General features: G+C 43.8%; 1 protein-coding gene across 1 annotated transcript in view; it reads right to left on the bottom strand.

The window, feature by feature from the left end:
* LIMD1 (LIM domain containing 1) overlaps positions 1-25,088 on the bottom strand; it is a 300,888-nt gene that overhangs the window by 171,348 nt on the left and 104,452 nt on the right. The window contains exon 3 of the mRNA XM_069216256.1: positions 20,829-22,848. Coding sequence (XP_069072357.1) covers positions 20,829-22,275 — 1,447 coding nt within the window. The 5' untranslated portion in view covers positions 22,276-22,848. The remainder of the gene's footprint in view (positions 1-20,828; positions 22,849-25,088) is intronic.

Below are 25,088 nucleotides of genomic sequence, written 5' to 3'. Positions count from 1 at the left end.
GCATCCCATCATTCCTAATGTTGCTGGTATCTATGTATGCATTCTAGACTGTATTAGAATTTTCTGATTCAAGCGCCGCTGTTTATTCCAGGTGTCCAGTCTACTGGACAGAGTCGATCCTCAGCTAACAATTACCAATGTTAGTAAAAGCTCTAGCGACCGTGAGCTAGGCTTCCCGCAGGATCAACTTGGTGGGCTGCCTACTGAAGTTGTTGCTCAAGACCTTCCACAATGATCTGCATTTCCATCCTACATCATCAAAAGTGTTGCACTCCCATTTGTTTTTCTCTTTAACTTCAACCAATGGCTTCCCTTTGTAAGAGCTAATGGATTCCATTTGTTTATGTTCACGAGCAACAACCTCATATTGAAGGTTGAACTACACAAGTCAGCTGCATGATTATGAACCTCCTATAGGCCAGGCAAGAACTGATGGCACCTACTGGCTGATAATGAATTGCAGTACATCGTAGACTACGGTGATGAGCAATAGTGATGACCTCAGATTCTGTCATTTCTGGCCCAAAAAAGATGGGTTCTTGTTCTCGAGTGGTCGCCTTAAGTGCATAATCAAGGCTTGGACTTACTTCAGAACTGTCCCTTTTGCCGTAGCGAACTGACTTTCTTATTTCCTTCACCACATGTTGCAGAACCTTTAGAGAAAAATGAACCTTGCTACATTGCAACTTGTGCAAAATACTAATGCCAAAACTGTCCATGCATTAAGAAATTTTAATCCATCTCATTTCATTTACTGCAGTGATTACTAACTGAAACGACAACTGTGTTCAGAGTGAGGTGCATGAATCACAGGTCATTCTCGAGCCCCTTTGTACGGTTTTAGAAAAGTCTTAGAAGCAATCCTTTAACTACACAACATGCTTCTTAAGATTATAATGCATCAAATGGATACTTAAGTGCAGAGAAACCCAGGGGTGTCCGCCACAAAATGATCCATGTAACGTATTATGTACGCATGGTCCTCATGCCATTTGTCCCTGGAGTAGCTGACTTCAAGCAGGACATGCGCTCCTGTTCCACTTTAAATCAGGGCTCCTCTCCTCAAAGGTGTATGCTGCCTCCTCAAGCTAGTCAGTGTTTGTCTGCAGGTAAGACATAGGCCCTTAGTGGAGTGGTAAATTCTGCTTGCACAAACATTGGAATTGCAAGTTCTGCAGTAGTTATTGCATTCTTGCAGCATTACCAACATTTACAGGTGAAAAATATGTATGTTCTGATACAGGTGGAATTTGGTACAAAAAGTGCTAAATTCTGCAAGCAGTTCCTCATGTTCCAGAGGAAAACCAAAATGTGAGTCATTTAGTCCTCCTGGAAAATGATACCCCACTAAATATATATTTCCCGGGTGTAATAAATACTTTACACAAGTCAGCCCAATTGGGAATGAGGCCAAAGTTGTGTACAAAAAAGTAATGTTGAATTCACTGCAGGCCTCTTATGCACTTAGTACACCTGCCAATCCACATTCCTCTCCCTTTCCACTGCCCCTTAAGCACCTCTTGTGCACCCTTCTTGTTAAATAATGTATTTTAACATCATGTGCCAGCGTGATTGTCAGGAAATCTGAACCTAACACCCCCAATTATACTGACCAAGCTACACCCCTGCTGGTCCCTGCTTTTTCTCTATGTGCCTGTTTTACCATCTTTCTATTCCTCTTTCTTACCAGTTTGTGTGTTGTCTCTCACTTGCTCACGTTCAATGTCTGATGAGGAAAAATATGTGCCGGTCCCCAAAAATGAGTGTCAGTACTCCCCACCAGCTCAAATTAAGAATTGTCTACAAGAGTAAGATAAAGGAATTGCAGGGTTGATGGAAGAAAGAAACAAGCATTTGCAATGCAATGGGTCTTGCGCTTGCTCGCGTTACAGCTATTAGTGTTGTAAACTCCTAACCGGACTTTTCTTGCCACATAAACTAATAATGAAAAGTAAAACAGTTTCACATATGCAAGCAGATGGTCGCTATGAGCATGAAGAAGACTCAGAAAAGGAAACAGAAGTTCGCTTGCAGTGAAACTTATCCGCAAAAGTGCTATTATCCATGTTACTGGCAAAAGTGTAATTATCCATGTAACCAGCAAAAGAGCAATTATCCATTCAACAGGGTCGATGTCATGCAAAGCGCTCAACTTCTGCCCAGTGAGATCGCGCTGCACAAGAAATGAAAAGATAAAGTAGTAGAGAAACCAGCTGAAAACATGGAACCTCGTATGTTTTCAGTAGTTTACCGGTCCACTCGAGGAGGGCTAAACACAGGAAAAGACATGACGAATGCATGCCTTTCACAAATGGAGTCCATCGATTTTTAATAGGCAAGCTCACGAACTAATGAAAGTGAAGGGCATGACAAGGGTGTGGTTAGAAGCCCACAGAGAGATTACAACATGGTCCAGCACGCTTGTGCGCACTCAACCCTAAAAAGGAGGTTGAAGACTGAGCAATCTTAATTTTTGGCAACCCAGGCTTTCTACTGTGCCACAGATTTGGTAGCAAACAGTGCACAACTAGATATTAATCAAGGCTGTGGAATATTTGTCTGTGTATATATATATATATTTTTTTTTTTTCAAAACCCTGCAAGTTTTGCACATTTTATAAAGGTTATACAGTTTTAAAATTTGAAAAGTGAAAATAATTTTGTGAACATAGGTTTTACAGGCATACGCTTTTGCAAAAACCTCACTCGTTAAAAAAAAACTCGTTGAGGAGAAATTCAACCCTAAAAAAATCTTTACAGACAAAAGACCTTTTACGCTCACAGGTAAAATGCTGAAATTGAGATTTTTCAAAGTTTTTGCAACATTTCAGATTGGAGAAAGCGGTAGATTAGAGAGAATACGAATTGGGTCTGGATAAACGACTACTGTACAGTTAATTATTGCACTGAAAGAATGCAGCTCTGTGAGCTAAGAAGGGGCCGCTGTTTCAGAGATCTATAAATAGGGCGTATTTCACAACAAACGCCTTTTCAATGAAACAAAACTGCCCAGTGTGCCTCATAAGCACTACAGTGCAAACCTACTGCGGGATCATTTGCTTGATGCCGTATAGCCTTTCATTCATTAATTGTTCTGCCCTCATTATTATTAGGGAAATCCATGCGTAAATAATGAAAATGACTTCTATTGTGGTTGCGCAATAACTTATATACCGCTGTTGACTGCCTAGTGTGAACATCCTGCTCCAATGCTAGCTAGCCCCCTGGATATTCTTTAACTTTTTCATAACTCGTAACCCTAAACTGTGCTGCACTCTATGGTGTGTCCACGGAGGAGTGACGTCATAGTGTGCTCATGAAGGGGGGGGGGGCATAAGTTTCAGTGATGATAGATGGCATGTGTCACCTCTCCTGGGAGGCGCTAAAAATACAGACCCAGATTTACTAAGCGTTCACACAACACCCAGCAGCAAGCAAAGTTGCTGACAGTGGACAGAGTCTTATCTACAAAGAAATTATGCAGTTCTTGTGCCTCAACGCACTGGAGCATTTTTTGCAGCCATACGCAAATGCAGCCACCATTACACCATGGTGCAAGGGTGTCTGCTTGTCTGCTTTGTAGTTTGCTTAGTTTACATGTGTTCTGAAACACACCCCATTTTGAAAATACTCTTAAAGAATATTTGTGGGCAGGTATGTGCTGCTTCCTGCACAAGAACATACTTTAAGAGTATTTCCAATGTGTGGAGTACACAGCACACATGTGAAGATTAAAAAACGAGAAAAAATAAGCATATTTCTCATTTTTCGGCAGCCTCAGAATGGCGTGGGATTTTGGCATACATCCGCTTCTACAAGTCTTTGTAGATATGGATCTGCATCAAAATCCATGAGTACTTTCACAGGAACTCCCAGGCACCACCCAAGGGGCACCTCCCTGAAGCAATACAATGCAAGGCATCACATTGAGCTGAACTGTGTTAATTTGTGTTACAAATAAGCACAAATCACCATTTGCATTGGTTAGTAAACCTCCAACAGGGTTTTGCATCAGGTCTGCATTAAAAAATATTGCAAACCTGTTAGAAACACTTTGTAAATCTAGGGTTTCCCCTGGCTTATTTGACAAAGTCACACATGAGACTAAAAAGGAAAACAAAATCAATATTTCAGTACATCTGCAAAAGAAATGTAAGCACAACTTGCTCACCCTGAGAAATATGCCTCTTCTCTGAGATTAGATGAAAACCCCTGAAACTCGGGGACAGCCATGAAAATGTAAAGTAGGCCTAAAGTCTTTGCCCCCTCTCTTCTTCCTTTACTCAGTGGTTCCCAACCTTTTGACTTCTGTGGACTCCCACTTTATCAATACTGGAACCTGGGGACCCCCACTGAATTATTATTGGAATCTGGGGACCCCTACTGACTCAATACTGAAAGCTGGAGAACTAATCTGTTAATATTATTTAATTTTTTAAGCAGTCGCAGACCCCCTGAGGAGGGCTTCCGGACCCACAGGGGTCTCCGGACCACAGGTTGGAAACACTGCTTTATATCATCCAAAGAAATTGTACTTATGCTCAGAACTCCTTGTACTTTGTTTCCACTTGTTTTCTAAACATCTTTTAGGCAATATTTTATCGTGCACTGTTCTTTTTATACAGTTCAGTTTTGCTGGGATTACCAGTGGTAACCTTTAATTTCATACATGCGGCTACTCAAATACATTTCGTAAAATTCCTCTCAGTAATGATTCAACAATCAGGGCACTCTCCGTCTCCCCTCTTACTTACTTCCCCTATCTCACTTCTTATTTTCTTCAACTCTATCTAACTCTCCACACATTCTGCTTCACACACTTTTCTCCCAACACATTGATGAGATTTTCCCTGCTTTTACTTTTCAACCTATTCCACTTCCACTTATTCAAGCAGTCACTAATCACTGGTAACCATGCTCTCTGCTTCATTACCACAGTAGTCATAGTCATTCCCGAAAAGTGGTCTCCACTCCACGTTTCCTCTTGTTAAAAATATTTTCCTGTCTCTTCTCCAAAACTCTTGAAGGACCAGCCTCAACTAGTACCTCGAACATCCCTCAGGCCTGGATTTACTAAGGCATTGAGCCAGAACGAAGCGATTCAAAGTCACACAAGTGCTAGCATGGCTTTTACTAACCAGTGAAAAAGGCATTTTACACTAGAAAAGTGCCTTTTCTGAGCACAAAAAAAAAAAAAAAACAACAATCGTACTGCTTTGCATCTCTTTGCGTCAAGACAGTATTATTGGGGCATCTGAGTGCAAATACTTACAGATTCTGAGGCAAAGCCCTTTCTACTAAAAAAGCCAGACCGGAATTTGTATAAAAAGATAAAGCCTGTTAGAAGCAGGCGTAAACAGGAGAAATGTGTTCATGTCTCATAAAAACACAATACAATGCGTTCGTGCTTCAGTGCACAGCACACATCCAACATATGGGTTCCTTCTGAGTTTAAGTAAAATAATTTGTACTGGAAGGATATGCCTTCAATACAAATCATATACCAGGTTATGCACACTCATGACAGCACCGTGGTGCGAGGCAGTGCATCACAAAAGGACGTTTGTGTGCCAGTCCAGGTGATGACAATATGGTTCTGCACTTTATCTCCCTCTTGAGCAACTCAGCACAGAAACTTCGGTTGCAGCATTGCACTGTGTGAAACAAATAGTAAATCTGGGTTTACGTTTGTCACCACTGCCCAATAAAAAATGCCTACCATCAATCCTCATCCTTCTCAGCTTACCTGGTGCCTTTGATAGAAATAGCAATGACTTATCTTCCCTTCATATCCACATTAACTGTCACTGGCGCTGGCCTCTCCTGGCTCTTCTCCGACCCTGCAGACCAGTTCTGCTTCTCTTCCAGTGGAAGTTCCCTCAGATCTTGGACACTTTCACTGTCTGATTTTCTTCTTGTTTTGGTTTAATAACCCAGCATGGCTGGACATTATTCTGACTTTGAGGGCTACATTATAGTGTATCTAATGTCAACATCTAGATCAGCTTACTTAAACTAGGCTCCGACTGCATCACCAATTTCGCCTACAAAGTCATGGACACCCGCAAGGCCCAGCTTTCCATCTCAGAACAAGTACCCAGCATACGAGTAAGAAGGGAACACATACACTCTACACATTGATATTGTGAGGTGGCCCCTACAACTTCAAGGGTCTTAGAAAAAGCCAGAAACTGACTTTATGCTCTACACCCTTCACATGTTATTCCTGTATCAGTTTTGATGTTACACAATTAATTCCATTCTTCAAATGTTTTCTGATTATTTACATTCTATACTTTCTTATTTTTGCCTCAGGTACAGATTATCTATTTTAGAATAAATCATATACAAAAAGCACGTCTAAGGTTTTTTGTCCTCCTCCTCCTCTCTTGTTGTCAAAGAAAACATGTATAGGTCCCTAAGAAATATTTCAGACGGTGAAACATAAAGCATGCCTGTAGTTGTTGGGATTTTCTAATTGTTGTATGTCTCAGTGTTGGCTCCATTATCACTATATATTGATAGTAATGTGATTGGTACTGTATTTTTATACAATGGCGCATGCAGCAGTCCTTTAGACCTGTGAAGAACAATAACAGCTGCACTGGCTACCTGCAGTTTGACATCGTACAGTTAATAATACAATGTACAAAGCTTTTTCTGTGTATAAGTCTGACTTTTGCCCAGAAAACGTTTCATAACTTTGCCCAGATTCACAAAGGATGGACTGACAAAGCTATGCATGTGTATATATGTCTCTTACAGAAGGGAAGATTCCTCAAACTCTACAGAACGTTCTGCATTCACAAGTGTTAACTACAAGGATTTCGAGAAGAGCGACAGGTGATATGCAAAAAATGCATAGAGTATAAACCGACTGAGCGAGGTAAATGGGACTTTTTGTCCAGGCATAGTAGAGCTGAGATTGAGTTGTGTTAGCTGAATTTGTCCTTCAGCAGAGAACACCCCATTTATCACCACAGTGTCAGGGGGAAGGGAGGACTTCACAACGAAATTGTGTTTCCTTTGATGAATCAAGAGAACAACGTTTGTAAACCATACATGCAGATTTACCTCAGTATGAAGAATTTGCACATGTATGCACACATATGGTTAGAGAAAACAGGCAGCCACAGTAATTTACAACTCATCGAATGACTAATGTTTGTGCTGAATACCACAAGAGGGGGAAAGAGGGATACAAGATAAGGCTGGGCATGCCTTACCCAACAATGATTGACATAAACATAAGAATGCCCAGGGGATAGTTCTGAAGGGAACAATGTTAGGAAATCTCAAAAGTACCTGATCAGAGTACTATGGTTTCTCACTTGAATGAGAAACCTCACCCACCATGGCTGGCATGCTTCATCATATGGCCCCTTCTCATGGTATGCTCTTTCTAGTAGGTCATGCTTCAGGCCTTTTCAGCTATGTAAAGGACTGAAACATGTTGGCCTATTAGGAAGGCCATAACGATTTCCTTTTCATCCTGTTTTTAATTATGCACACTGGAGACACAAACAAAGCCATTAATCTACCAATAGGTACGTTTAGTTTTCCTCTCCTCTCTGTATCACACATACCCGCCACCAGTGATCATGGGTTCCTGCAGCCACTCCATGGCATCCTTTACACCCCGAGAATTCCCCGCATTTTTTGAGGTCGGAAGCTCACATTTGGTTGAATTCTGCTATCAACGTAATGAGGGGCCCTATGAAGAGGCATGTGTTCTGAGTGGTTGAGGACTTACCCTTCTAAGACGGAAACCATAGGACTCTCATCAGTTAGGCTTGAGATCTCCTTGCATAGCTCCCTTCAGAACTATCCCTGAGCATTCCTGTTTATGTGTAATATTTGAGCTGCCTGAATGCCTCCAATTTGCGCTGGACCAAAGCAAAACTCTGGTCTTTAATTGTACATTAACTGTATAGGAAAGGCTTCCAAACCAAGTGTTTGTGAACTCAAAGGATTAACCAACTCTCGTAAGATCTTCCGGAAGCCAATATAATTACCTGAAATCTTGGCTAAAATATTAAAATTTCTGTAAATCTCTTTATCATACATCTATACATAGTCCTATTATCTTCCCATAGTATCGTGACATTTATTTTCTCATTAGAACATTGGAATGACGAGAGCTCCATTGAACACAATGGGGTGGCTCAGGGCAATAACTGCAGCTATCGACCTGCAGTTCCAAAGTGGAATGGTTTAATAACCTTATAGCCCCTTCTGCCTCAGGCTATACTGCTTGTTAAAAGACTATGGGGGTCATTCCGACCCTGGCGGGGGGACGGAGGAAGCACCGCCAACAGGCTGGCGGTGCTTCAGGGGCAATTCTGACCGCGGCGGTAAAGCCGCGGTCAGAAAAGGGAAACCGGTGGTTTCCAGCCGGTTTTCCCCTGCCCCAGGGAATCCTCCACGGCGGCGCTGCAAGCAGCGCCGCCATGGAGATTCCGACCTTCTTCCCGCCAGCCTGTTCCTGGCGGTTTACACCGCCAGGAAGAGGCTGGCGGGAACGGGTGTCGTGGGGCCCCCTAACAGGGCCCCATTAAGATTTTCGGTGTCTGCAAAGCAGACACTGAAAATCGCGACGGGTGCCACTGCACCCGTCGCACACCAGCAACTCCGCCGGCTCCATTCGGAGCCGGCTTCATCGTTGCTGGGGCTTTCCCGCTGGGCGGGCGGGCGGCCTTTTGGCGGTCGCCCGCCCGCCCAGCGGGAAAGTCAGAATGACCGCGGTACGGTCTTCTGGCGGGGGAACTTTGGCGGGCGGCCTCCGCCGCCCGCCGAAGTTGGAATGACCCCCTATGACTCTTGTTCAGGGCCCTAAGCAAGCAGTATAGTCCCCAGCCACAATAGTCTTGTTCTCACATCAGAACATGCATGTAAGAAGGAATGACAATTTCACGGCACTGTGGTTCCCAACCTGTGGTGTGGGGGCCCCTGGGGGTCCACAACGCCTCCTCAGGGGGTATGCAACTCCTTAGAAAATTAAATAATGTTGGTAGATTAGGTCCCCAGCTTTCAGTAATGACTCAGTAGGGGGGGTCCCGGTTTCCAATAATGATTCAGTGGGGGTCCCCGAGTTCCAATAATGATAAAGTTGGGGTCTACAGAAGTCAAAAGGTTGGGAACCACTGTCATGACAGATTTAATATAGTATAGTAGTATAGTAGTTGACTTCTGATGTCACAATAGCCCTCTATTTTAACATGTGATTTACCAAGCAAAGATGGATCACAGAGGACTTAGCTTGTAAGTGTGCTTTTAGTATGTGAAAAACATCCCCGCTGTTGTTGGTAAACAGACATACAGTGGGAGAGAAATTCAAAAACAGCATACAAGTAGCCCAGTATTTTCAGGCACACCAGGTGGAAGATATGCATGAAAATTGCCCAGTAGTCAGGAAAAAACATTCGTTGGTAATGGTGCAGCAGTACTGCTGAATAACAGTAATACTGGCTATAGGTGTGCACCCCAACTATTGAAAACAGAATATTGAAAGGACAGAATATCAAAAATAAAATACTGAAAGCTAAGTAAGACTAGAGTTTATATGTCTAACTCTACATATTTCTATCTACGTGGTATATAGATCTTCAAGTTACATGGAAGTGGAGTTGGGAATAGTAAATCTATTCTTCCCTATATGGTCTTACCTTGTGATATTTTGGCCCCTTTATATTTCTTTCTCAATATTGGTGTGCCACAATATTCTGGGTGTCGAAATTAAGTAATACCACCCGCGCTACAGTATTAGCACAGTATTACTACTGGGCCATGTGTACTCGCGCCCTCAATGTTTGGGCACCTGTGCATCACCGTCCAACACAATGTATTAGGGTTGACGACTGTCAATTTGGCAACTGCCTTTTATCTCAATCGGGACTCCCTTGCAGTAGACAAATAAAGCGGGAGGTCTGACAACCAACAAAGCAGCAACAATGCAATGACACTTTTGCACACTATTCAGGCATGCCATGAGATATTTCCATCCCCCGTCTTTCAGCTCTGTTCGGAAACTAAGCCTCCCTGCATGAGCAGAGAGAAGCAGTAGTACTCAAAACTGCTGCGCCTTCTCGGCGCAGAATTTGATCAGAAAATAAAACAAGCATAGTTACATCCAATAGTTGTGACCATGTATAGCAAAAAGTATCTTGTAATGATGGAAGGAATGAAGGAGGGAGGGGTAAAGTAGCAGGTCACTCCATCAGGAATAGAGTGGGAGACTGGGTGTGATTACTTGGAAAGGTAATATATGCTCTGGGGTGGTAGGAAAGGAGTTATATATTATTCTGTTTATACCGTTCATGTGCGAATTGCTAAACCTTTTGTTACATATTTAATATATGTTGTTACTTATATGTATGTATGTGGTATTTGCATAATTTAAATCTAACCAAAAGAGTGCGCAGCACAGTATAGGGGTCAAAGTCAAAGATGTAGTCAATGAGTCCAGTGAGTGACTAGAGGTGTAACAGGGGCTCAAGCGTGGAAGTGGACTGTTGGTGCATCGTCTTGTAGTGTTCTTTAAATACTTTGGAATAAACTGAATACAATTCTGGTCTTTCCTATTTCCAGTTCTAGAGTCCTTAAAGTTATTGATGAAGGGATGTGCTAGAGTGCCAATAATGCTAAATCAGTAGCTTGTATTTTAATCCTCCCTGCCATAGTTGTCCGCACTATGTTATTCCGGACACACGGCTCCATCTCCTTGTACCCCGGTTTCTTTAGTTGTCAAGTACTGGAGTGCTTAAAAAACAGAACTACAGGACATAAAAGGGGCATTGCAGAGGTGGCAGAGTATAGATTACTGAGTGTAGAATGTAGCATGTGGAAAGACACATAAGACTGTAAGGGGAACGGAGCATGCCATAGGCCACAGAACAATACATGTAGAATGGAGTTTGTTGATGGCACGGAAGTTGCATACACCAAGCACAGATGAGTACATGCAAACTGCCCCATGTAACAGGGCACCGATCACTGCAATAGCAAGCCATACATTTTTTCAGAGGGACTTGAGAACAAAGCAGGGTACAGATCACTGAATGCTGCATATAATAGGACACAGCTCGGTGGATGCAGAATGGGGACTATCTGGGATCACTGCACGTAGAATGTAGGAGGGCACTGATCAGTGCATGGGGAATGGACCAAGCAACCAGACACAGATCAAGGCATGAAGACTGGACCGTAAAGAAGGGCACATATGAATGTATGTAAAAAGTAAGCAATGACAAAGTCAGTAGGAATGACCTTGGGAAATTGGTGCGATGGTTTAATGCTGTTTGTTTTCAAATGCAAGCAAATGCCATAATGCTAAAAAAGAAAATATGATGATGCCTACACACGGCTTCCATATGCTTCTAATAAAAATGTTAAATTAAAAAAATAACAATTGCATAAACGCTTTCTAATTTAATGCACAGCACAGGAAACTATGAGTATTACTGGTGCAAAGAAAAAGTATTACTGGTTTTAAATGGCTGTCACCGGAAGACATCGTTTAAAAACACAAGTATGGTTAAAAAGTATTCAAAAACACAAAGTACGAAGAAAAAAGAAAATCTCAGCAAAGTTGAGTTAGCCACCACTTCTGGCACTAAAGTGCACTTCTTTTTATGCAGATGTACATCAGATCAGAAAAAAATGCTATTACTCACAGTGCAACTAAGCCAGTGGCTAAATTGGGCTGACCAGCTGGTGTTCGCTGGACCTCTGCACTGAGAGGGGGCATCCTGTTGACCTCGGTGAACTCTTTGCAGCCAAATTCCTAACTACATATGTCCTTCCACAGCGCATTAGAATTGTCCCTCTGATGGCCAAGTGCACTGTCTGCCGTTAGCATTTTGGTCATCCCACCAGCTCACTGAGTTTTAAAAAGGTTGCATCGTAAAATAATGCCTTGATTCATTTGGCGAGAGATATAAAACTGCCACAGAAGCATACAAGATGAGAGAGACTCTTCTATTTCAGGGTCTGGCGTCTCACTTTCTGTCAAGTGCAGCTGAATGTTCCCTATCCATATCAGATGTCAGTGACACCCTGTAACATGTCGCTGATTGTGACAGCTTTCCAGTCCTCTTGAAATATTGGTGAGCTGACCAGCCTGAACCCAGAGGAAAGAAACGGGTTGGGCAACAACCTAGTCCGAGAGGCTTCCTCCATCCCCTCCTCACCTCATTGAGCAACACACAGTCAGAGAATGGGACTTGGATTGGTAAAGTGTTACCAGAGCTTATGCAATGACAAATATTGCATCCTGCAGGCTGCTCGGCCAGCGTTATGCTCCTATTTACACGTCTTGTCTGCTGCGTGCTTTTTAGGTTTGGCCTTGGGAGCCCTTTATTGGTGTCGCCAGACTCAAAAGTGAAGAAAAAAATATGAATTAAAATACATACATACTTAAATAGAAGGTTCCTGGGTTTGATCTCTTCATCCTATGTTCTACCCAGCTGCCATTTTCATTGTGCTTCTGCCCTCCACAGCACAGAATAGCTATACATGATTTGGTGGACGGCTTTAATTTCTGACACTTGTTTTATTTATAACATTGGTATCGACGAAAATAATGAAAATGTCACTTACCCAGTGTACATCTGTTCGTGGCATCAGTCGCTGGAGATTCACATGTTCTGCATAGCTCGCCATCTGGTGTTGGGTCGGAGTGTTACAAGTTGTTTTTCTTCGAAGAAGTCTTTCGAGTCACGGGACCGAGTGACTCCTCCTTCTGTCTCCATTGCGCATGGGCGTCGACTCCATCTTCGATTGTTTTCCCCGCAGAGGGTGAGGTAGGATTTGTGTTGTAGTAATAGTGCCCATGCAATGGAGTGACTAAGTATGTACCTATTTAAGGTTAAAATAATATATATACAAATGTACAAAGTTGAAGCTAACTTCCGAACTGCTACAGGCTCCCGGGGAGGTGGGTGGGCACATGTGAATCTCCAGCGACTGATGCCACGAACAGATGTACACTGGGTAAGTGACATTTTCAGTTCGATGGCATCTGTCGCTGTAGATACACATGTTCTGCATAGACTAGTAAGCAGTTATCTCCCCAAAAGCGGTGGCTCAGCCTGTAGGAATGGAAGTGGTTTGAAATAATGTTCTTAACACGGCTTGACCTACTGTGGCTTGCTGTGCGGATAGCACGTCTACACAGTAGTGCTTGGTGAACGTGTGTGGCGTAGACCATGTGGCTGCCTTACATATTTCTTGCATTGGGATGTTTCCTAGAAAGGCCATGGTAGCACCTTTTTTTCTGGTTGAGTGTGCCCTTGGTGTAATGGGCAGTTGTCGTTTTGCTTTAAGGTAGCAGATTTGGATGCATTTAACTATCCATCTGGCTATACCTTGTTTTGATATTGGGTTTCCTGCATGAGGTTTTTGGAATGCAATAAATAGTTGTTTAGTCTTTCTGATGTTTTTCGTTCTGTCAATGTAGTACATTAATGCTCTTTTGACATCTAATGTATGTAGTGCCCTCTCAGCTACGGAATCTGGCTGTGGGAAGAACACTGGTAGTTCCACTGTTTGATTTAGGTGGAACGGTGAAATAACCTTTGGTAAAAATTTAGGATTAGTCCTTAGGACGACTTTATTTTTGTGTAGTTGTATAAAAGGTTCTTGTATTGTAAACGCCTGAATTTCGCTTACTCTTCTTAGAGATGTAATGGCGATGAGAAATGCAACCTTCCAGGTTAGGAACTGTATTTCGCAAGAGTGCATGGGTTCAAAAGGTGGACCCATGAGTCTTGTTAAGACAACATTTAAGTTCCATGAAGGAACAGGTGGTGTTCTTGTGGTATAATTCTTTTAAGGCCTTCCATGAATGCTTTAATGACTGGTATCCTATATAGGGAAGTTGAATAGGTAGTCTGCAGGTATGCAGATATTGCCGCAAGGTGTATTTTAATGGAAGAGAAGGCTAGGTTAGATTTTTGTAAGTGAAGCAAGTAACCCACTACATCCTTTGGAGTTGCGTGTAAAGGTTGGATCTGATTATGATGGCAGTAGCAGACAAACCTCTTCCATTTACTTGCATAGCAGTGCCTAGTGGACGGCCTTCTGGCTTGCTTTATGACTTCCATACATTCTTGGGTAAGTTGTAAGTGTCGGAATTCTAGGATTTCAGGAGCCAGATTGCTAGATTCAGCGATGCTGGATCTGGATGTCTGATCTGTTGGTTGTGTTGTGTTAACAGATCCGGCCTGTTGGGCAATTTGATGTGGGGTACTACTGATAGGTCTAGCAGTGTTGTGTACCAGGGTTGCCTTGCCCAAGTTGGTGCTATTAAAATGAGTTTGAGTTTGTTTTGACTCAATTTGTTTACCAGATAAGGAAGGAGAGGGAGAGGAGGAAAAGCGTAGGCAAATATCCCTGACCAGTTCATCCATAGGGCATTGCCTTGGGACTGCCTGTGTGGGTATCTGGATGCGAAGTTTTGGCATTTTGCGTTCTCTCTTGTTGCAAACAAGTCTATTTGAGGTGTTCCCCAGAGTCTGAAGTAAGTGTTTGGAATTTGGGGGTGAATTTCCCATTCGTGGACCTGTTGTTGATCTCGAGAGAGATTGTCTGCAAGTTGATTCTGGATCCCTGGAATAAACTGCGCTATGAGGCGAATGTGGTTGTGAATTGCCCATCGCCATATCTTCTGTGCTAGAAGGCTCAACTGCGTTGAGTGTGTCCCCCCCTGTTTGTTTAGATAATACATTGTTGTCATGTTGTCTGTTTTGACAAGAATGTATTTGTGAGTTATAATTGGTTGGAAAGCCCTTAATGCTTGAAAAACTGCTAGCATTTCTAGGTGATTTATATGCAGTTTTGTTTGATGTACGTTCCATTGTCCTTGTATGCTGTGTTGATCGAGGTGTGCTCCCCACCCTGTCATGGAAGCATCTGTTGTTATTACGTATTGTGGCACTGCGTCTTGGAATGGCCGCCCTTTGTTTAATTTTATACTGTTCCACCATAGAAGCGAGAGGTAAGTTTGGCGGTCTATCAACACCAGATCTAGAAGGTGACCCTGTGCTTGTGACCATTGTGATGCTAGGCACTGTTGTAAGGGCCTCATGTGTAGTCTTGCGTTCGGGACAATGGCTATGCATGAAGACATCATGCCTAGGAGTTGTAATATCATCTTTGCTTGTATTGTTTGTGTTGGATACATGCGTTGTATGATCTTGTTGAAATTTTGAATTCTTTGTGGACTTGGAGTGGCTACTCCTTTTGTTGTGTCTATTATGGCTCCCAGGTATTGTTGTACTTTGCACGGCAAAATGTTGGATTTTGCAAAGTTGACGGTGAAACCTAGTTTGTAGAGGGTTTGTATGATTTGATTTGTGTGTTGTAAGCACTTTGTTAGTGAATTGGTTTTGATCAGCCAGTCGTCTAGATACGGGAATACATGTATTTGCTGCCTTCTGATGTGTGCAGCCACTACTGCTAGACATTTTGTAAAGACTCTTGGTGCGGTTGTTAAACCAAAAGGCAATACTTTGAATTGGTAATGTATTCCTTTGAATACGAACCGTAGGTATTTTCTGTGAGACTGATGTATTGGTATATGGAAATACGCGTCTTTGAGGTCTAAGGTTGTCATGTAGTCCTGTAGTTTTAGCAATGGTAACACTTCTTGTAGCGTGACCATGTGAAAGTGGTCTGATTTGATGTAGGTGTTTAGTATTCTGAGGTCTAGGATTGGTCTCAGTGTTTTGTCCTTTTTTGGTATTAAGAAGTACAGTGAATAGACTCCTGTGTTTGTTTGTGTGTTTGGTACTAATTCGATTGCATTCTTTTGCAATAGTGCTTGAACTTCTATTTCCAGAAGTTCGGAATGTTGTTTTGATAAATTCTGTGCTTTTGGTGGTATGTTTGGAGGGAATTGTAGGAATTCTATGCAATAACCATGTTGGATAATTGCTAAGACCCAAGTGTCTGTAGTTATTTCCTCCCATGCTTTGTAATAATGACCTATTCTTCCCCCCCACTGGTGTTGTGTGGAGGGGGTGAGTGACATCTGAGTCACTGCTTGGTTGTAGGGGTTTTGGGGCTTTGAAATTTTCCTCTATTCCTAGGGAATTGCCCTCCTCTGTATTGGCCCCGAAAGCCTCCCCTGTACTGTCCCTGGTAGCTGGACGGTGTTGCCTGCGAGGTGCTGGCTTGTGTGGCCTGACCCCGAAACCCCCCTCTAAAGGGTGTCTTGCGGAAGGTGCTGTAGGTTCCTCTGCTCTGCGGGGAGTAGAGTGCGCCCATGGCTTTAGCAGTGTCAGTGTCTTTTTTAAGTTTTTCGATTGCCGTGTCCACTTCTGGTCCGAACAGTTGTTTTTTGTTGAATGGCATATTGAGCACTGCCTGCTGTATCTCTGGTTTGAACCCAGACGTTCTTAGCCATGCGTGCCTTCTAATGGTCACAGATGTATTAATTGTTCTTGCAGCTGTGTCTGCTGCGTCCATAGAAGATCGTATCTGGTTATTTGATATGTTCTGTTCTTCCTCAACCACCTGCTTTGCCCTCTTTTGTAGTTCCTTGGGAAGATGCTCGATGAGGTGTTGCATCTCATCCCAATGGGCTCTGTCATAGCGCGCAAGTAGTGCTTGAGAGTTAGCGATGCGCCACTGGTTTGCAGCTTGTACTGCGACTCTTTTCCCAGCTGCATCGAACTTGCGGCTCTCTTTATCTGGGGGTGGTGCATCCCCAGATGTGTGGGAGTTGGCTCTTTTCCGAGCTGCTCCTACTACGACGGAATCTGGTGGCAGCTGTGTGGTGATGAAAACAGGGTCTGTAGGAGGTGCCTTATATTTCTTTTCCACCCTTGGCGTTATTGCCCTACTTTTGACCGGCTCCTTGAAGATTTCCTTGGCGTGCCGAAGCATACCTGGCAGCATAGGCAGGCTTTGGTAGGAGCTGTGGGTGGAGGAGAGGGTGTTGAATAAAAAGTCATCCTCGACTTGTTCTGAGTGGAGGTTTACGTTGTGGAATTGTGCTGCTCTAGCCACCACTTGAGAATATGCTGTGCTGTCTTCTGGTGGTGAGGGCTTTGTTGGATATGCCTCCGGACTGTTGTCCGACACTGGGGCGTCATATAAGTCCCAAGCGTCTTGATCCTGGTCACCTTGGCTCATGGTGGTGTGAGCCGGGGAATGTGACGGAGTTTGCGCTGGTGAGACGTTAATTACAGGTGGAGGAGAGGGTGGCGGAGTCACCTTTTTCACCATTTTTGTTTGTGGCGCCTGGTCTGTTTGAAACTCCAGTCTCCTTTTTCTCCTAATAGGGGGAAGGGTGCTTATTTTTCCTGTTCCCTGCTGTATGAAAATACGTTTTTGCGTATGGTCCACTTCGGTGGATTGCAGCTCTTCCTCAAACCTATGCTTTCGCATCTGAGAGGACAGTGATTGCTCCTCTGTATAAGAGCCTGGACCTGGGTCGGTTACGGGTTGTTTCGGCACCGAAACCCTGCCTGTATCTTTTTTCGGCTCCGAGGTGGCTTTTTTCTTTTTTGGAGTCGAAACCTCTCGGCGTCGTTCTTCGTCGGTGCCGCTGTCTCGGCGTCGAGCCGTTTCTACACCGCTATCTCGGTGTCGTTGCTTTTCTCCAGCACTTTCTCGATCCCGAGAAGGCTGCGTGCCGGTGTCTCGACCGGAGTCGGACGATCTCGGCACTGTTTGGGCCTTTTTCGGTGCCGATGGTCGGTCACCGAATTTATGGGTGGAGCCATGGCCTGGTGGCAGTGGCGTCCCCTGGGCCTTGTCACTTTTCTTATGTGTTGTTTTCGACGTCTTACTCACGGCTTTTTGATCGTCGAATTCCTCGGAGTCCGATTCGTGGATCGAAAAGGTTTCTTCTTCCTCTTGTTCCTCGAACTCTCGGTGCGCTGTCGGCGTGGACGCCATCTGAAGTCTCCTGGCTCGACGGTCACGGAGTGTCTTTCGGGACCGGAACGCGCGACAGGCCTCGCAAGTCTCCTCACTGTGCTCAGGTGACAGGCACAGGTTACAGACCAAATGTTGGTCTGTATACGGGTATTTGTTGTGGCATTTGGGACAAAAACGGAACGGGGTCCGTTCCATCGGCGTTGTTCGACACGCGGTCGGGCCGACGAGGCCCCGACGGGGGATCGAAAACTACCCCGAAGGGCACCGGAGCGCGTCGATCTTCGATGCGTTGTTGAATCTAACTACGCCGATCCCGAACGCAACAATACCGACGAAAATCTTCCGATATTTACTAACTTTCCGTTCTGAAACTCGGAGCGACAGGAACACGTCCGAACCCGATGGCGGAAAGAAAACAATCGAAGATGGAGTCGACGCCCATGCGCAATGGAGACAGAAGGAGGAGTCACTCGGTCCCGTGACTCGAAAGACTTCTTCGAAGAAAAACAACTTGTAACACTCCGACCCAACACCAGATGGCGAGCTATGCAGAACATGTGTATCTACAGCGACAGATGCCATCGAACAAAGGCTATATCTTTACATTTGTTCCATTCTTCTGCCATTGATAAGTTAGGTCACTTCCCTTCACCTGCCACTGTAGCTCAGAGCAAGAAAACTCAAAATAGTGCAAGGTAATGCCAACCGCAAATAAACACAAATGTGATTGCCACCCTTTTAAAAAATGATTTTACCAAAGCGGGGTGAGGCTGGGGGGGAGGGGATGTATAAAATAATTAATCAAGGTGTAGGTAGTCTCAACTTTTCATGGAGTGACCGAAAGACTACATGGAATTTATGGCATATTAGAAGTTTTGAACTTAGTCTTTTCATAAAGAACCTCCACCAACCGGGATTCACTCGAGAGATCCAAAATGGTTTGGCTCATTTTTGAGCAACAGAACTCAGTCGGTTCAGCTGGGGACTGTAAGATCTTCTCCTCGCAGTTAGTACTGTTGGGAGGAGATCTTATTGTCCCCAGCTGAACTGACTGAGTTCTAACTGTGGGGTGCCAAAGGGCTCGTTGTTGAGACCGATACGCAATTGACCATCAACCAAAGTGAGAAAGATCAAGAAACTATCCCATTGCTTAGAAGAAGTAGCAAGCTGGATGAAGGCGCACTGTCTGAAGCTGAATGCTGAAAAAACAAAGATTCTGCTCTTTGGAGGCACCCACGACATTTGGGACTCTTCCTGGTCACTGACGTCCTTAGGATCTGCCCCTAAGCCTAAAAAAGTGGTATGAAACCTAATGGTCTTGATCGATGAGTCTCTTACAATGCATGAACAAGTCATTGCAACATGTGGCAAATGCTACGGCTTGTTGAAACTTCTCAAAAACTGATCTGCAGGATTCCTGTAGATTGCTCAGAACCATAGTACAAGCCCTGGTGGTTAGCAGATTGGACAACAGAAATGCCCTTTGCATGGGAATGTCGGACCATCTCTTCTCCCGCTTGCAGGTAATTCAAAACATGGCTGCTGAACTTAGTTGCGACAAAGATAGGTACAACTCTGCCTCTGCATGACTTAAGTCTCATCATTGACGGTCTACCCGGATGAGGGCGAAATTCAAACATTTATGCCATGCACACCAGGCTCTTCATAACTCTGGTCCTGTGATCCTTCGATCTAAAATGAAGTTCTATACTCCTAACAGAAACCTGAGAACTGCAAATCTTGCCCTCGCTAAAACTATAAGGGTGAAAAAGTCACCCATCTAGCTGCAGCACACTGGAATCTATTGCCTTTGGATCTTCGCTGCACAAATGACTATCTTAGATTCAGAAAGAAGCTTAAAACATAGCTCTTTCCAAATTGTCTGTTTTTTTGCACGTATCCAGAGTATTTCTATATATGTTACGTGGTGAGGTATAACGCCGCCATATCCCTTGCGGGATGAATATTGGTCTTTATAAAAATCATAAAATAACTGGTGCTCAAGAAAAGTGTCATAATCGGGTTGAGTTTGCGCTATTTAAATATGCAGAAAAGGAACTGGCACCTCAATTGTAGCAAGAGGGGCGGAGGGAGGGAAATTAAGTTCAATTAATGTGCACTTGGGCCATGCTCCACATAGCGACAAGGAAGTGCTGAATCAGAAGGCAGCAAGCAAGAGTGATAACAAGAGTGATAATGGTACTAGCAAATAGCAAGTGATGGGTGGGCTAAAAGCCCCTTTTTGTTAAGAGCTTATTTTTCAGATACAATAGATCGTCGCCATAGTGACAGCTCATTCTCGTTGCCTGCAGGCTTGACCAATAAAAGGGGTAATTTTGCAGCAGATACTGGCATATGTTCTTAAATATCACTGACATGGTTTTCTAGAGCTAAAAATAAAGACTCATCTATGAAGAATACGAAGGTGAGATGATGTTGCAGCAAATTAGTAGTGTTGGTTAATAGAGCTGTTTTATCAGCATAACATCTTGCCACACATCGTCACTAAAACATGTGCCATTGCAAATAAAAATAATCAAACTGAACACAAAACTCTTAAATCGTTATGTAGCCCAATAGCAAAATATGAAAAAAATTGCTAACATGGAAAACAGAAGAATACAAGCACACCAAGAAACCAATACCACCACAAATCAGTGAACTAAAATTGAGGCTGGCTTAACTTTCAGAAAACTTAATAAATTCATTATTAAACACTTTCAACTTTCAAAGAACGAATTCACTAGAAATCGATAAGCTCTAGTGCAAGTGAAGTCTTTAGAAAGTTTAAACAAAATGGTCACTGACAGCTAGACATTGAGTAATAGCTCGGTTGAGAAGTTGGGGGAGATAATGTGAAAAGATCATCATTTAAGCAAAACACTTGCATCTAACTTATGGGAAAAGGGTGGGGGAATAGTATTGGAAATATGTACACTTACCAAAGTAATCAGCCCTGGGCTGAGCATCCATCTCTTGCTCTAGACGCTTGGTGAGTGCTTCCAATTTTATTTCCGCTGTGGATGGCCCTGGTTCTTGTTGTGGCATGAGATTCTGGCAAGGCAACTTTACTTTGGTGGTGTTGGAGGTTTCCTGGTGCAAACCGCTCTGGCCAGAATTTGATGGATGAATGCCTACTCCTGGAAGTGATGAGGGAGGGCCTGAAGTCACATGTCCATGGGATTTTACGCTGTGGGCGTTCTGTTCAGGATGTACCCTATGGTCACCGCCAGACGTCCCCTGCTGGTGCTCGTGATCATTGCAGTCACTGTTTGCTAGTGGGTAAAATGTGTTGGACTGCTGACACTCTACATTTGAAGTTAAAGGGCTAGGAAGTGAACTGGACATGAATGACTTTAGATTGCCCTGGAACTGTGATTGATGCTCTGTGTCAACTTTGTGTGAAGAGTCAAGTTCTAGCTTCCCATTTTCTGAATGTTTATTCTGGTACCTGGAAAATCCATAAGCAGGCAATGCTGATGGGATTGAGAAGGAGGAGGATCTTTGTTGTGTTAGTGCTACCGGCTTTTCATCAAGAAAGCTGACTGAAGGTGACAGAGCGGCTAATTGGTGTGAGAAAGAGGATGATCTTTGGCCCAGTGGCTTTTGTTCATGATTGTTCCAGTTTTGAGGTTCATTTGTGTATTTTTTATGTCCAGAGCCAGTTTCAGTTGTCCTGCTGATTGTTGGCAACTGTTGATGAGGATAGTCGGCATGGTCGACAAGGTTTTTAGGCAGCGGATTGTTAACTACGCTTGACTGTAAACTTCCTTTTCGAGGCCTTGAATCCAGAATCTTCTCACGACCTCCACCCCAGCCAGGGCTAACAAGCTCTGTATCATGATGGTTTGGAAAAACTGTGCGGGAGCTGCCAGGACTCATCTGTTCCAACGCAAAGCAGCAAGACCCTGAGCTTGCTGATTCTCCTTCGGAGCTTCCCCTTCTACCGTCCTGAGTATGCCTGTGCCGCAGCATATCTGGTGGTACATGGCTGAGAAGCGAGGGTTGGCTGCTGCTGCTCACATTCCCTGAAAGCCCTAAAAGAGCAGCTGATGTGCCCAGGGGTGGTTTGGCAGCGCTTTCCACAGGAGACAGCTTGGTGCTTCCAACTGCACCCCTCAGAAGGGTCTGCTGCTGCTGGCTTCCGACACCCACCCCTCCATTGAGAGACCCGGCGCAAGACACATTCTGATCCCCCTGCTGCTCCAGCAACTGCTTTTGCAAATGGATCCTTGCCATCTTGGCAGCAAACACCTTTCTTGTCTCTTCAAACTCAGGGTTGTTACCAACCCCCTTGTCCACCCGGAACAGCCCATCCTTCGAGGCCTCGTACAAGTTAAGATCTTCAATGAATTTGCTTGCTTCCAAACCTAGGTCGTAGCTATCCATCTGTAGAGGCTGTAATCTTTTTGGCAGAGTTAGATTTTCATCAAGTTTGAAATCACCCACGTAAGCATTACATCACCCAACATTCACAGAAGCACTTGTTCTCCCTTAGTCATCCACCTCCACTGGGAACAATCATGGGCCCTCTAGAAGTATTTGCACAAACACATTTCCAAAGTCATTGGGTGGGAGGATACATGCTGAGAGGGTTGAAACAAAAAAATCAAAGTTTGACCAACCAGCCTGCTGTTGAAATTCCAGTATTGGCTCAGTTTCTGCTCTGTTCAACTGCATGCAAACCTTACACCAGTGCAAACATCGGAGACAGGTAACCGCAGCTCTTCTACCCTCCAATCAGACGTGCCAGCATATGCCTTCCAATGGCGACTGGAAGAATCCTTTTGTTCTTCTGACGTTTCTATATCTGCCTCCTCCGGCTCACAGCTCTGTTTTTTATAGGCATCAGCCAGATCAGATTATATTTAGAAGCCGTGTAATGAGTCAGATGTTAAGAGACTTTCATACGCTAGGGATGACAGCATTACTCTCAATCGGCAGAGATTCCAGTGGCCATCCCTAAAGGATGAAAACATGTACATTTTAAAAAAGGGAAACCTTGAGAGACTGTTACATTTTAAACAACATTTATAACATAGGTTTATGTAGACTTGAGAACGAACCAGTATGACAATTAAAATAAAGTCTTTAGGCGTCCAGCCAGTTTTAAGGATGACATTCCCCTCAGGCCAGGAGTTAACCCGCAGTTGTTTTTTTCGCCCAGGGAAACTCAACAATGAAAAAGAGCTCCAGTTCCTCATGGTGTGGTCACAGAGAATTCTTTGCATTGCTTCTGGCGCATTCCAGACCACACAAGCATTACACCTGCACTTCCTCTCACAGCTCTGCCAGCTGAGCGCTGGAGACGGGGAGCATGCAGCAGAAAGTCAGTCACTGGAAAAGAGACTTCTCCGGAGAGCAGCCAGGGGGATAACACGGCAGGAAAGATAACTGGCACAAAAGGGAGGATTTCGCCGGATTCACCTACTGTCTTATTTCATGCAGTTTATAGTAGAATTAATATCTTAAACACAGACATCTCCCTATTCATACACTGGCACTACGAGTGGAGCTCTCATGAAATATTCTTCGGTCACCGATCTTCACCTGAATGAGGTTAGTCTCCCTTGCGCCTGCTTCCATAATCAGTGCCACAGCCTTGAGTTCTTCTAGCTGACCTGAGGTTGGCACTAAAGCACCACTGACCCTCTACAACCCGGATTACACATGGAAGATAAATTGGTCAGCACATGCTGCCTGGATCTATCCGATTTAAAAAAGGCTAGCCTAATCCAGTCGGTTTAGATGCGTTTGCTTATTATGTGAAATTCCAGAAATTACACCACTTTGCATACTTATGCGCCATTCCATGTAAAAATTAACCACAAATGCACAGAAACAACAGAACTCAAACAGCTGTTGTTTGTGCTGTTTTTTGGCACTTTTTAAGTCTAAGTCATAAGTCTTCTTGTGTCAAAAATTATTGTGAGAGTGCACTTTGTGCTAAAATATAGCTTGAAATGACAGATTTGCATTTCACATAATTATGCGTACTTTTGATGACATTTTGCATAATTAAACAAACATCAAATTACGTGAGTTTCACTCAACCCTCAATTAAACTCAAATCAGATCTGATGAGATAGGAGTGAGGTAATACAACATAATAAGATGGATATCATATTAATTCCCACACTTGCATGTCTGTTACATGTGGTGTGATATGAGGGTTCCTAATGTGCTAGACTTCCCACCTGCACCGAACACTTCTGTTTGTTTGGTCAGGAAGGCAGCAGAGCTGTCAGACCTGATGTGAGAGCTCAAGTCCCTGAAAGACCTAAAATGCCCTTAAGCATGAAGGCATGAAGCTGAAGCGTTCTGGTCCTGAGAAGGAGTGGACTAGAGGTCTCCATCTAAATACAAATTTGTGCTACATCTGCACTAAGTTGTGTGTCAATTGCTCCATCACTGAGAGTTGCAATAGTTTATTGAACCACTGAACGATGGGCAGGGGTCCCCTTTCTCCCATAATAAGGCATTATGTTGTCTCACCACTCCCAGTTATATGCAGCCTTAATGTTCAGTTGTGTGAGGTCATGCCTTTCAGATTCTCAGAAGGTATAGCCAGGATAGTGAGTGATGGGTCAGCTGATATTGGAAATCCCAGTGTCCGTTTTATATGTCCTACCACCTATTTCCGGTATGTCTGGATGACCACACAACTACCAAATGTGGGTGATGGTACCATTCTCTTCCCCACTCAAACAATTATCTGACATGGTCAGTAAAATGTGAAGAAAATGCTTGGGTTGCATCTACCATATGCCTATTATTGTGTGCTGTGTCCCTGTTGGAATACTTTGGTATTAATTCGGAATGTCAAACCTACAGCTCCTCCCATTGTTAGAATGGGATTTGATTCCCAGGTTCCATCTCCAACTTATTCTGACAGTTCCATTTCTGTTCCTGCCCTGGTGAGTTGAAATGTCCAGTGTTGGAAATCAGCTCTCCGCAGCCCCCATACTAACAGACTGGATTCTCTATCGAAATCAGAGGGCAGGTTATTCATACATGAGTCTGAAGTCACTCAAGAAGGAAGCAAGTTCTTTATTTTATATTAGGTTACGTTACAGCATCAGCTGGTAGGGTCTGCAAGGGCTTTATTCTTCCTCCAGCTGCCCCCATCTCCTAGCTTCCACAGAAGACCACATACCAACACTCTGTTACTTTATTCACTGTCATTATTCCAGTTACCAGGG

This window comes from Pleurodeles waltl, chromosome 2_1 (assembly GCF_031143425.1).
Source record: "Pleurodeles waltl isolate 20211129_DDA chromosome 2_1, aPleWal1.hap1.20221129, whole genome shotgun sequence".
NCBI lineage: Eukaryota > Metazoa > Chordata > Amphibia > Caudata > Salamandridae > Pleurodeles > Pleurodeles waltl.
This window is presented reverse-complemented; position numbering and strand designations above follow the sequence as displayed.